Source organism: Nerophis ophidion, linkage group LG03, assembly GCF_033978795.1.
Source record: "Nerophis ophidion isolate RoL-2023_Sa linkage group LG03, RoL_Noph_v1.0, whole genome shotgun sequence".
Classification (NCBI taxonomy): Eukaryota; Metazoa; Chordata; class Actinopteri; order Syngnathiformes; family Syngnathidae; genus Nerophis; species Nerophis ophidion.
Genome location: NC_084613.1, coordinates 44,374,875 through 44,389,016, shown reverse-complemented (window position 1 = coordinate 44,389,016; position 14,142 = coordinate 44,374,875). Strand labels below are relative to the sequence as shown.

The following is a 14,142-nucleotide window of genomic DNA, read 5'->3' as shown; positions in this document are numbered from 1 at the left end:
GCATGCGCAGTGGCGAGGATTGGCCACCGTCTCCACCCTTCTCTACCATACAGGAAGCTGCTGGACTGCTAACCAGCGAGCTGTCAACAAAGGACACAATTCAAGCAAATCCATGTGAAGGTCGGCGGCTGGGCCGACCTTACTCTCCTCCATCCAACTTGTATTCCGTCACAGTGCAACATGGCAACGACTGCACAATTGTTCGAGGTAAAATGATTGCTGCTGTCCTGAGTCTGAGTTGTGTTAGCTCTCAGTGGCTAAGTGGCTACACATCCTAGCTTTTTATAAACATGCATGCTTTTATCTGTATATATTTGTACAGTATTTACAAAACGAACCACTACGCTGGGTTAGTGTGTTTAGTAGATCATATGAATGTTTCAAAGCAATGTTCGCCGAAGTAGTTTAACATCGCCGGGATGATTATAAATGGTGTTCTGGTTGCTCTGAGATGATCGACGCTATTTTTTTTCCATTTGTGTATCTCAGGAGCCCTTTGATGCAGATGAGTACATTGAAAGATTGGCATGGAGGACCCCTGGAGGAGGCTCCAAAGGAGGAGCTGAGGCATTTGACCCCAAACGGTACTGTTACGTTATTTCTAAAAGAAACAACAAACACTAAAAGACTGCCTATAAACCTCCTACTTCATACTTAATCCGTAAAATATGCACATTTATATATTCGTGTGCACAGTTCCAGTGGTCTTCTTAAAGGCCTACTGAAACCCACTACTACCCACCACACAGTCTGATAGTTTATATATCAATGATGAAATATTAACATTGCAACACATGCCAATACGGCCGGTTTAGTTTACTAAATTGCAATTTTAAATTTCCCGGGAGTTTCTTCTTGAAAACGTCGCGTAATGATGACGTGTATGCGTGACGTCACGGGGTGCTATGAAATACGAGCGCTGCACACACACACAGCTAAAAGTCGTCCGCTTTAACGGCATAATTACACAGTATTTTGGACATCTGTGTTGCTGAATCTTTTGTAATTTGTTCAATTAATATTGGAGAAGTCACAGTAGAAAGATGGAGTTGGGAAGCTTTAGCCTTTAGCCACACAAACACACAGTGATTCCTTTTTTAAAATTCCTGGAGGTGAAACTTTCCTATGGATCAGAGCGCGGTCAAGCCAACATGGATCCCTACCAAATGTCAACCAGCAGGTTTGGGTGAGAAAATTGTGGTTAAAAAGTCAGTTCTTACCAGAGATAAGCTGAGCTTGTGACGTCCATAGCTGCCGTCGACTCCCCTGAGACACTGCGCGTCAAGACACCAGTGGAGACACCCTTCCGACTATCAGGTACTGTTAAACTCACTAAAACACTAGCAACACAATAGAAAGATAAAGGATTTCCCAGAATTAACTTAGTAAATGTCTCTAAAAACATCGGAATCCGTCCCAATGCAATCGCGTTTTTTTTTTGTTAACTTATTTTTTTTCATAATTTTTTTTTCTAGTCCGTCGCTATCAATATCCTCAAATACAAATCTTTCATCCTCGCTCAAATTAATGGTGAAATTGTCGTTTTCTCGGTCCGAATAGCACTTTTTGTTGGAGGCTCCCATTAAAAACAATGTGAATATGTGAGGAGCCATCACACGTGTGACGTCATCGTCTGCGTCTTCCGGTAGAGGCAGGGCATTTCTCTTAACACCGAAAGTTGCAAACTTTAACGTGGATGTTCTCTACTAAATCCTTTCAGCAAAAATATGGCAATATCGTGAAATGATCAAGTATGACACATAGAAGTAGGCCTTTGAAGCCCTACTAAAATGAGATTTTTCTTATTTAAACGGGGATAGCAGGTCCATTCTAGATATATAGATATATAGATAGTACTTTATTCTGTGTCATACTTGATAATTTGGCGATATTGCCATATTTTTGCTGAAAAGATTTAGTAGAGAACATTGACGATAAAGTTCGCAATTTTTGGTCGCTAATAAAAAAGCCTTGCCTGTACCGGAAGTAGCAGACAATGTGCGAGTGACGTCACGGGTTGTGGATCTCCTCACATCCTCACATTGTTTACAATCATGGCCACCAGCAGCTAGAGCGATTCGGACCAAAAAAGGGATGATTTCCCCATTAGTTTGAGCGAAGATGAAAGATTCGTGGATGAGAATAGTGAGAGTGAAGGACTACAAAAAAGAAAAAAAGACAGGGCAGTGGGAGCGATTCAGATGTTATTAGACACATTTACTAGGATAATTCTGGAAAATCCCTTATCTACTTATTGTGTTACTAGTGTTTTAGTGAGATTATATAGTCGTACCTGAAAGTCGGAGGGGTGTGGCCGCGGGTGTGGTGACCGCCAGTATCTCTGAGGGAAGCCATGTTTCTTGACGAGGCGACGCAAAGGCAGCCGGTCGGACTGGGGTGAGCTTTTTTTCCCCCTTCTCCACGGTGGAAGCATCAAACGTTCGGGGGCGGCCGGTCGGAGGAGGATGCAAGAGAGTCCGCAGCTGCCCCTTTGACAGGTGCACGAGGAACGTCGCAAGCGCCGCTCATGTCTACGGTAAGAGCCGACTTAATACCACAATTTTCTCACCGAAATCTGCCAGTTGACATGTGGTAGAGAACCATGTTCGCTTGACCGCTCTGTTCCATAGTAAAGCTTCACCTTCGGGAATGTAAGCAAGGAAACACCGGCTGTGTTTGTGTTGCTAAAGGCAGCCGCAATACACCGCTTCCCACCTACATCTTTCTTCTTTGACGTCTCCATTATTAATTGAAAAAATTGCAAAAGATTCAGCAACACAGATGTCCAGAATAGTGTGTAATAATGCGATTAAAGCAGACAACTTATACCTGGGATCGGGCTGGGATAAAATGTCCTGTACAATCCGCGACATCACACGCACGCGTCATCATACGCGTCATCATACCGCAACGTTTTCAACAGGATACTTCACGCAAAATTTAAAATTGCAATTTAGTAAACTAAAAAGGCCGTATTGGCATGTCTTGCAATGTTAATATTTCATCATTGATATATAAACTCTCAGACTGCGTGGTCGGTAGTAGTGGGTTTCAGTAGGCCTTTAAAGGCAAACTGCACTTTTGGAATGTTGCCAATCATTCACACGTTTTATGTGAGACAAGCACACATATATTTTTCTTTGTTCAATCCATTTTAACTGGTAAAAAAAAAATCGATAGCAAAATTCTGCTAACAGAGATAATGGTATTAGCTCTATTCCGTCCATGCTGTAAGTTAGAAACAGGTACATTAGTAGAGATATCCAAAAAAAAAAATTAAAATGAATTGCGATTTTCGGCAGCACGTTGAAGCAGGGGTTAACACGTGTACCTCACAATACGAAGGTCCTGGGTTGGATCCTGGGCTCTGGGTCTTTCTGTGTGGAGTTTGCATGTTCTCTCCGTGACTGCGTGAGTTCTCTCCAGGTATTCCGGCTTCCTCCCACCTCCAAAGACATGCAGGTGGATTGGCAACACTAAAGGGTCCCTAGTGCATGAATGTGAGTGTGAATGTTATCTGTCTATCTGTGTTGGCCCTGCGATGAGGTGGCGACTTGTCCAGGGTGTATCCCGCCTTCCTCCCGAATGCAGCTGAGATAGGCTCCATCACCCCCCACGACCTCGAAAGGGACAGGCGGAAGAAATTTGATGGATGGATAGAATTGCGATTCTTATTTGTAACAATTAAAAAGAAAAAAACAAAATCTTTTTTGTTCCCTCTCAAATTTGTCCTGTTCAGCCACTCCGGTAATCAAATTGTTGAAACTAGATCCCCCTATCTGCTGTACAGATTTACTTTAGCAAAATAGAAGCGTGGGAATCGAATCGTTACCCCCAAGAACTGAATTAAACTGAATCGTGTGGTGCCCAAAGATTCCCAGCCCTAATAAAAACAAGTTATTTTTCCTTTTTTTGTTCATTTTAAACATACGGTGATGCATTACTTACAAATATGCATTGCATCGTGCAATATTTCTTTCAACATCAACAACACTGCTAATCTTGGTAGACTTCACAAGAGACTACAAAGACTACTTTGGGACGAATGATGATCCAGAACCTTAATTTTAAGCTCAAATTTACTGTGTATGAGCTGCAAATATTAGAGGTTGAATAATGGGAAGATCCAAAAAAGCACTATTGCAGTCAGTGCTGGACAAGAAATACAAACTACAAACATAATAAAACAATCACTTACTGTACAATGTCAGCTCTCAGTGGCATGCTGACTGAAGGGATGTTCATATCGTTTCGTTTAGATGAAGAATTAATCATCATCCTCACGCAGGTAATGAATTACATTGTTTTTAAAAGGTGAGCGCAAACTTAACCAACTTCTCAATTCATGGCCACAATCTTTCTATACAAGTGAGAGGCATGATTTAAAATCTAGAATTAATTTTCACCAACTCAGTGGCGATGCAGCAGCTCACCAGCTCAGTATGCCAATACCTGCATAAGATAGTTACTTATTTGTAGTCATGGCACTGCTATTAGTAGTTCCTCGTCGTTATTGCTTATAATAACAATATTGCTAATATTTGGTTAATATTTATGTCACAACATGTAAATGGAATATCGTTGGTGGTTTTTGAATGTTTTTTAGAGGGCTTTATGGGCGTAACAGATTACTCTCATTAGCTTCATTGTTAGCCACCTCAAACTTGCCGTATACTACAGATTACTATGCAGAAAAAAAGAAAGATATTTCTGTTCTTGTCTTACATGGGGATGTAATAGGCAAAATCCCCAAAAAGTTCCCCTTTAACCCAGTAGTGCGAGTAGTAAAACATTTTGAATTTAGTTTTGCTCGCCGTTCATCACAGTATCAAAGACAATCTGTTTGACAGCAAACAAACGTTGCTTAAATCGTATCCATTGGAAGTCATTCAAGTTTAGCCTTATTTCAGAATGTAAGAGTTTAATAAAAAAAGTATTTTATGACAAGTTACCTCAACCGCACTGTTTGAGTGAAGAACTATACGTAAAACACAAGTTATTTGTTGACATTCATACAAATGTAACAAATAGTTAATCTCTTCTTTCTTTTTGTCAAAGTAGCTGTAATGGTGATGAAAGTAGGAGACTTCTGAGCATGACGAACATTTAAAAGTTGTTTCAGGCACAGTAAACTGCTGATTTAATACTTTTTTATTACAGTTTTTATTTTAGAGACAAGTTAGAAAATGTGCCCAGAGAAAAAAAGGAAGATTCCAAAGCGAAATCTGTAGTTAATTTAGTGAAATGAATTACGTCTTTATATACAATACATATTAGGGGTGTGGGGAAAAAAATTATTCGAATACGAATCGAATTGAATACGTTGTGCGATTCAGAATCGATTCTCTTTTTTTTTTTAAATCGATGATTTTTTTATTTATTTTTTATTTTATTTTTTTAATGAATCCAACAAACCACGACACAGCAATACCATAACAATGCAATCCGATTCCAAAACCAAACCTGACCCAGCAACACTCAGAACTGCAATAAACAGAGCAATTGAGAGGAGATACAAATACGATACAGAACAAACCAAAAGTAGTGAAACAAAAATGAATATTTTCAACAACAGTATCAATAATTTCAGCATAGCAGTGATTAAAAATCCCTCATTGACATTATCATTAAACATTTATAAAAACAAAACAAAAAAACAATAGTGTCACAGTGGCTTACACTTGCATCGCATCTAATAAGATTGACAACACTCTGTGTCCAATGTTTTCACAAAGATAAAATAAGTCATATTTTTGGTTCATTTGATAGTTCAAACAAATTTACATTATTGCAATCAGTTGATAAAACATTGTCCTTTATAATTATAAAAGCTTTTTTTACAAAAATCTACTACTCTGCTAGCATGTCAGCAGACTGGGGTAGATCCTGCTGAAATCCTATGTATTGAATGAATACAGAATCGTTTTGAATTGGAAAAATATCGTTTTTGAATCAAGAATCGCGTTTAATCGAAAAAATCGATATATTATTGAATCGTGTCCCCAAGAATCGATATTGAATCGAAACATGGGACACTCAAAGATTCGCAGGCCTAATATATTTAAATTGCTGAAAATATTGCACCCCTTTACGCTATGGAAATGTGTTGTTTACACTTGGTAAGTTTTTTTCCATTAGCTCACATGCCACAACACTTAATTTATATGTGGGTTTATCCCTCTTGCCTTATCTACTTCCTCCATTAAACTGTTGCCACCACGTCGTTGGAAGCTCGTAGTGAGGAGTCAGAGGCAACGTATCTTCAGAGCCCACCACATTTGAGTCACCAACCCGGGGAATGAGTGTCTACTGGGAAAAGCTGGGAAATGTCTTTAAGCTGCAGCCATTGCTTTGGGAATTAGTCAGAAGATTATACACTCATCATTTTGGGATGTTTCCTGCTTCGTGAAATACGCTGCTGACTTATAACATTTGCTCTGCAGCCTTGATGGCGCAAAAAATGCAGCCGAAGAAGCTTTTTGAGCTTCTTAGGGATGGGGTACCCTATAATTAAGTATGTAACATTATTCTGCGACTAATAACAACTGTGTATAATAACTGTGAGGTCAGTGGGACAAGTTTAACAGTGTGGGACTTTATTACGTTTCCAAGCAAACTGCATGATTTTAAACTGTGGCTCATTCCCGCCGGAATGTCTGCGTCTAAACAACACTTTTCTACCGCATTGCAGATTGTTGGAGGAGTTTGAGAACCACATTGAGGAACTGAAGCAACTGGATGAGAAAATTCAGCGGCGAGTTGAAAAACTGGAACATCAGTGTCACCGGGAGGCTAAGGAATTTGCCCACAAAGTGCAGGACTTGCAGAGGAGCAACCAGGTGTGTTGTGTGGCTCACTTGGACATATCTTTTTGGTATTGTTGATAAAAGTGGTTTTCTAACTTTTTTCACCAATTCCCACCTCAGCAAAAACTTGACTCTCCACTATAATGACCCACAATAAAACACAGCAGCAATTAAGTAGTCTTAAGTATTCTTTAAAAAACTACACAGAGGTTTTATTTGACATGTACCATAACCGTATCCACTTGGCATCCATAGCACCCGTCACCCAGAGGGCGGGGGTCCCCACATCTGCGGTCTTTTCCAAGGTTTCTTGTTATTCCCATTGGGTTGAGTTTTTTCTTGCCCTGATGTGGGATCTGAGCTGAGGATGTTGTTGTGGCTTGTGCAGCCCTTTGAGACATTTGTGATTAAGGTCTATATAAGTAAACTTTGATTGGTTGACGATTGATGTATACTTATTTTTTTGGCCACTTTCACATCACAAATAGTTTGAATATAGAAAAATAAAACACAACTTAAATTTTTAACTTAACTTTTTACGTGATTTGTTGCCGTACCACTAGATAGCACCCGCATAACCCTAGTTGTACATGTACCACCGTTTGAAAATCTCAGGTTTAAATAATCTCTGATATCATTGTAAATTCAGCACTTTTGGAGCATTGCCTATGCTTAACAGTGACCGTATTTTCTGCACTAAAAGGCGCACCAGATGATAAGGCGCACCTTCAATGAATGGCCTATTTTAAAACTTTGTTCATATTTAAGGCGCACCTCATTATAAGGCGCATAGAATAGACGCTATTGTAGAGGCTGGGGTTACGTTATGCATCCTTTAGATCAGTGGTCCCCAACCTTTTTGTAGCTGCGGACTGGTCATTGCTTGATAATTTGTCCTGCGGGAAGGGGGGGTGGGATTCTTTTCTTGTTTTGTTTTGTTTTTTTGTCATGAAAAAGGGAGGTTTTTAAGGTTGGTGTACTAATTGTAAGTGTATATTGTGTTTTTTATGCTGATTTAATAAAAAAAAAATATACATATATAAATTAAAATAAAAAATAATAAAAAAATATTCTGCGGCCCGGTACCCATCGAGCCCGGTGGTTGGGGACCACTGTTTTAGATGGAGCTACGCCAAAGGGAATGTCAACAAAGCAGTCAGATAGGTCAGTCAAACTTTATTGAGAGATTACAAACCAGCGTTCTGACAACTCCGTTCACTCCTAAAACGAATAAACAGCTGTTTTATTATTTTCCCCGATTCAATAAACACGTAAAAAACAGTCTGATACTGTTACAAAAAATCAAACGTTAGTCCCATCACAATATCTTAACACTCGAAATAGTGCAAAGCAATAATATATCAATAACTCAACGTTGCTCAAACGATAATGTCACACAACACAACACACAAAATAAACATGTAAAGCTCACTTTATTAAGTTATTCCTCATCCACGAATCCCTCGAATTCTTCTTCTTCAGTGTCCGGATTAAACAGTTCGGTGAATACGACATCCAACTTGCCTGGCTCCGTCTCGTCGAAGTCGTCATTAAACGAGTCAGTGTCGCTGCTGTTAATGTTAAATTCTCTCACTGCTGCTCTATTCCTGTGTTCTACTGTGTGACTGATCGCCTTGAGTTTAAACTCTGCGTCGTAAGCGTTTCTCTTAATAGGAGCCATTTTGGGGTCTTTACATAAACACACAGAAACGGCACGCCTCCCGCAGTCATATATCCCAGCATGCACCGCGCGCTTCTTCTTCTACGGGGGAAAATGAAGTCGGCGGCTGCTTATCGTAGAAGAAGAAGCGCACTTCTTCTACAGGGGAAAATGAAGTCGGTGGCTGCTTACCTTAGTTGCAAGACCTGTTGTGGCTCAATATTGGTCCATATATAAGGCGCACCGGATTATAAGGCGCACTGAAAAAATTTGAGGTTTTTAAGTGCGCCTTATAGTGCGGAAAATACTGTACTTTAAAAAAGGAGAAAATGTTGCCCCGTTTTTTATTTTTTACAGAATTTAGTGACATACAAATTAAACAGAGTATTTATTTGAATACTTTAACAACATACATAACATTTTAAATACAGTAATATATTTACCAATATAAATGAAAATGTAAAACAAACTTTCATAATTATTAAATTCAGCAGCAACAAGGTTTTACAGCACTTTGAGTGCAAACATTCCGTATAATGTGCTCTTTTTTCACTTTTTTCTACGGACTTGAAGTTTCGCACTTTTCCCTTATTCGTATTTTCTCATCTAGATTCTGGACACGCCCATCCCACGCAAGTCTGTGAGTTGGAATGAAGGCGGGCTCTAATAATTGATTTATTAATGAGGCAAACTTTGGCATGACACCCTTTTTAAATGTGATAGTTTTCTGGAAGTTTCTTTGATCATTTTATTACATGTAGTGTACAATGCATCGACACTTTGAGTGCAAAATAACGTTTAAAATTCCCCAAGTGCTGGACTTATTTCAGCCTCAGAAGCACGTTGGAATCAAAAGTACTTAAGTCAATGGGAGAATACGCGGAAAGCCAAATTCGAAAGGGAATGCCCACATTTCAACGTTGCACTATCCGGAGCCCACATTTTGGATGAAGGCTCGCCAAGACAAATAGGCTACGCGCCCAGAATCTGCGCAACTTTTTCCACTTAGGCACATGGGACATTAGGGCCCAATTCAATCAGAAATTGATAATTGATGCACAATTGTGGCAATGTCAAAATACCCTTACAACGGTGTTTAATTGTTGACCACCTTGCAAGAGTCATGTATTAATTGAGAATAAATGTAGTAATTTAGACAAAAGTTATTTGCAGAATATCACCTTCAACTGTTGTAGGTGGCTGAGTCTGCATCTTTTTGAGGTTAAGCGTAACCTAGGTAGTTTGGCCCTGTGCCTTTTTACCACATTCCTTACACAAATACAAACTCTGGTCGTTCGTATGAGAGGCGAGTGTGGTGACCACTGAGCTAACAGCCAGAGCTGGAAGCCCAGCAGCCAGCACTATTATTGAAGTTGTCAGGGAGTGACAACTTCACACTGGCTGACCCCCATTACATTCACCCCCCTTAACCTCTCTCTCATCCGGTTCACGGCACCAATTGTAGCTAGTGTTATTTTCCTCTGCGTTGTGTGATTAATTGTTTTAATAACAACGACCGACAACAAGGTTGCTGCTCAGGTGTCACAACAATTAATGCAGTTAGGGGGGAAACAGAGAGACAAAGGCTCCATATATTGTGAAAACTTTAGACAAACATTAAGTACTTTGTGTAATTATAATATTGATAAAATATAATATAATGCAATATATTTCCAATACATTACTGCCCCAGTTACAAAGGTAGAACCTAACTTTCGAGCGTTTTTGCCTGAGCCTTTTCGGTAGATCCTTATCGTCATCTGAAAGGATGGGTACTTTTCACACATTTGAATCAATACAAGATAGATGGATAGAAAGATAGATATTACTTGATTGATTCTTTCAGGAGAGTTCCCGCAGGAAAATTAAAATTCCAGCAACAGTGTACAGAATTAAGATCAAATTTAAAAAGAAAAAAGTTAATAAGAAATAATGGGGGCATACACAAACCCCGTTTCCATATGAGTTGGGAAATTGTGTTAGATGTAAATATAAACGGAATACTATTATTTGCAAATCAGTTTCTCCAGTCTTAATTGTAATTGTAATATTTTTGTTTTTAACAATGAGCTATGCTGCCCTGTTATCTATCTATTATCTTGTTTTCTTACTGTACTGTATCATATATTGTATTTTTCAGACTATAGAGCGCACTGATTTATTAGCCACAACCACAAAATTTTAGAGAAAATATAGTTCTATATATTAGCCGCACCAGACTATTGAGTCGCAAATATAAATGTTTATTTACATACCAACGGTATATGTTGCACGGCAGTAAAATGGATGATCAAACAAACCTGAAGTAATCGTAATGAACCCACAAGCTGCTTAAGCTCGCTCTCCAATCAGCTAACAGAGTCAATAACTCCACAGTGACGTTTTGGTGAGTTTATTGCGGAATTTGTGAAACTGAAACAATACATAAAGAATGCTGTTTTAAGTTAATAATACTAACATAGAAATTTGTAAGTGTGTTAGCATATTAGCTAGGGCTGGGAGATTTGGCAGAAAACTATATCACAATATAAGTTTTTTCAATAATCTATATTGATAATTATTGATACTTTTTATGACTTATTTAAGCCTGGGGATAAATACAGTAAGCAATTTCCAACTTACCCAGGGTGCTATTTATCAGTGGAGAGAGTATTTGGTAGCCAGGTAGGATGAGCGTGGCCAAGGTAATAAAATATTGAACACTGCAAAGAGTAGTTTGGCAAGTTACTCGTTAAACCCACACATTGGAAGTGTCAGGATGTTGCCGCACCGTCTGCATTAAAACCAAGAAAACTTAAGACAAGTTTCTGTTATTGAGTTTATATATCAAGATATCACAGTTTCTCTTCTCACTCCGTGCAGAGAATCCACAGGAAAACAGAAAGACGGCAAAACTACAGCAGTGTTAAGAGAGTGCTTGCTCCTTTAAGAATGGCAGTGTGTATTGTTGAGTGAGTGACGTCAGGGAACAAGCGGTAGCATGCAGCAGTAGTGGCGACTGGCAAATGTGTCCGGTTGCGTCCTAACTGCGACCAAATTGTTACAAAAAGAGGGCATCGTCATTCTGGCCCAAAAGCACAGCTTAGAAGATCCATGCATCTTAGTCTTGGTTGTATTCCCAAATTTGGAGGTGTTGAAAACGCTTTGTAAAATTGCTAAGGCTAATTGGTAGCGTGTTTATGGCAAATTAAATGTAAATTAGTATTGAGTTTGCACATTTTACAGATTGTATTCTTACTGTACCTTAGAGCAGTGGTTCTCAAATGGGGGTACGTGTACCCCTTGGGGTACTTGAAGGTATGCCAAGGTGTACGTGAGATTTTTTTAAATGTTCTAAAAATAGCAACAATTCAAAAATCCTTTATGAATATATTTATTGAATAATACTTCAACAAAATATGAATGTAAGTTCATAAACTGTGAAAAGAAATGCAACAATGCAATATTCAGTGTTGACAGCTAGATTATTTGTGGACATGTTCCATAAATATTGATGTTAAAGATTTCTTTTTTTGTGAAGAAATGTTTAGAATGAAGTTGATAAATCCAGATGGATCTCTATTACAATCCCCAAAGAGGGCACTTTAAGTTGATGATTACTTCTATGTGTAAACAATCTTTATTCATAATTGAATCACTTATTTATTTTTCAACAAGTTTTTAGTTATTTTTATATCTTTTTTCCATATAGTTCAAGAAAGACCATTACAAATTAGCAATATTTTGCACTGTTATACAATTTAATAATTCAGAATCTGATGACTTAGTGCTGTATTTGACCTCTTTATCTCTTTTTTTTCAACCAAAAATGCTTTGCTCTGATTAGGGGGTACTTGAATTAAAAAAATGTTCACAGGGGGTACATCACTTAAAAAAGGTTGAGAACCACTGCCTTAGAGCACCTTATACTTGCTTTGTTGGCGTGGAAAATTGCAACGTTACCTAGTAGAAATCTGTTTGAGTCCACTCTAAGTGCTTGACCGCTTGTTTCCTGGCCAAGTGCTTGAACTGGTGCAGAGTCTGCAACTGGATGTGTCATCGAGTGCAACAAAGGTAATGAAATATGGCAATGTTTGATTTTACTCGGTATAGAAGTATCAATTTCGGCACCCACCCCTAGTTATCTGTGCAGATGAAAAACTAGCATTAATTGTAACACCATCATGACAGATGACAAGGATTAGGTGGCAGTAACTCTATCTCATTTTTATGTGCCACTGACAGTAACAAATATCTACTTAGTTTTTATGTCTGCTTACTACAGTTTATGTCGGTATATAACACATTATTGATACCCATCCCTACTAGTACACCTTTAAACGATTACATGACATCACCCGTTTTGCTTACCTTTTTTTCTCAGGTGGCGTTTCAGCATTTTCAGGAGCTGGATGAACATATTAGTTATGTGGCAACCAAAGTTTGTCACCTTGGTGACCAACTGGAAGGAGTGAACACTCCAAGACAGCGGGCTGTAGAGGCGCAGCGTTTAATGACCTACTTCAACGAGTTCTTAGATGGGGATCTACGCAGCGACGTCTTCAATAACCCAGACAAGGTGGGTATGTTGTTCCCTCCCTCAGTGTGTTAATATGATTGTGTGTGAGACCATTGAGGAGGATTTTTGCTGTGATTCTTGCCTGAGGTGAGACCCAAGAGCATTATGAAGTAAATAACACATAATAAACTGTCAAGTTCATCCCCCCCAAATTGCATCCCAACGCTAATTAGGATTAATAAACTGTCATGTGCTAGTTTGCTGATTGACTAGCGTGGATGTCGGGGGTTTCAAGTCAACCATAATTATATTTACAGTAGGTATTTTATCAAAACAAATATTTGGTTGCAGTCATGATGCACAGATGCACTCATTCACTCCTTTTAGTAAGACTGTCATAAATCAGTGAGTTATTGGTTCAATCCCAGAGTCACAAGCTTGCTTTCTAAAAAGGGATGCAAAAACATCTGTCCAGATTCCTTTTCCTGATTATACCTCCAAATAAGGTGGGAAGAGAAAAAGTTTCAAGTGAGTAGCTGGAGGGGAATGGCTTTGCTAATCCTCCTGAAAGGGAGGGCTGGCCCGCCAGCGTGGAGACAAGTGCTGCTAAACCCTGACTGCAGGGAGACGGCTACATTACTTACATGGGATTTAGCTAATCTTAGCTGGGGGACAGATACTTAGAAAACCTTCGCTGAGCAGAAAGGCTGGATCCTTCTCACGGGAGCAGAGTAATGATGTTAGCTGAGGCAGGCATCTGCGGGAACAGAGGAGTTGCAGACGGCGGGCCTTTCGCGGGTCCGGAGCTTTTTACAGTCAGCGTGTATGTCAGGCGGGGCGGGAGAAGGAGGGGGGTTTTGCGGCGGCCTCCGTTTTTTTTTTTTTTCCCGCTGAGAACCATCCCTGGCCGGACAGATTATTGAAAGCGATTTGGAATCCTGCAGGATTACAGGCCATTGAGAAAAGGCATGGCAATAAAGAGCTGGATGTGCTGTTAAGTCAGGATCGCTGGTGTCGATGCCCAGGTGAGTGCTGCCTGTTATCAGCTCTCTGTTCAACATGGAGAGGCGGAGGAGGGCTACTTTAAGATGATGATCCTCCAGGTGGACACACTGCCGGCGGCCTTACTGCTTTCTCTCAGAAATGTCCACCTCTCATGGCCATGATGGGCTCTCTCT

General features: G+C 39.4%; 1 protein-coding gene across 2 annotated transcripts in view; it reads left to right on the top strand.

Moving 5' to 3' along the window:
* The first annotated feature begins 15 nt into the window (after nucleotides 1-15).
* Nucleotides 16-14,142, top strand: part of exoc5 (exocyst complex component 5) — a 37,514-nt gene continuing 23,387 nt past the window's right edge. The window contains exons 1-4 of one of the 2 annotated variants that reach the window (XM_061895306.1): nucleotides 16-207; nucleotides 490-584; nucleotides 6,692-6,839; nucleotides 12,830-13,024. In XM_061895306.1, coding sequence (XP_061751290.1) covers nucleotides 181-207; nucleotides 490-584; nucleotides 6,692-6,839; nucleotides 12,830-13,024 — 465 coding nt within the window. In that variant the 5' untranslated portion in view covers nucleotides 16-180. Of the gene's footprint in view, nucleotides 208-489; nucleotides 585-2,387; nucleotides 2,537-6,691; nucleotides 6,840-12,829; nucleotides 13,025-14,142 lie in introns of those variants that run through there. The other variant, XM_061895307.1, reaches the window with a different exon arrangement.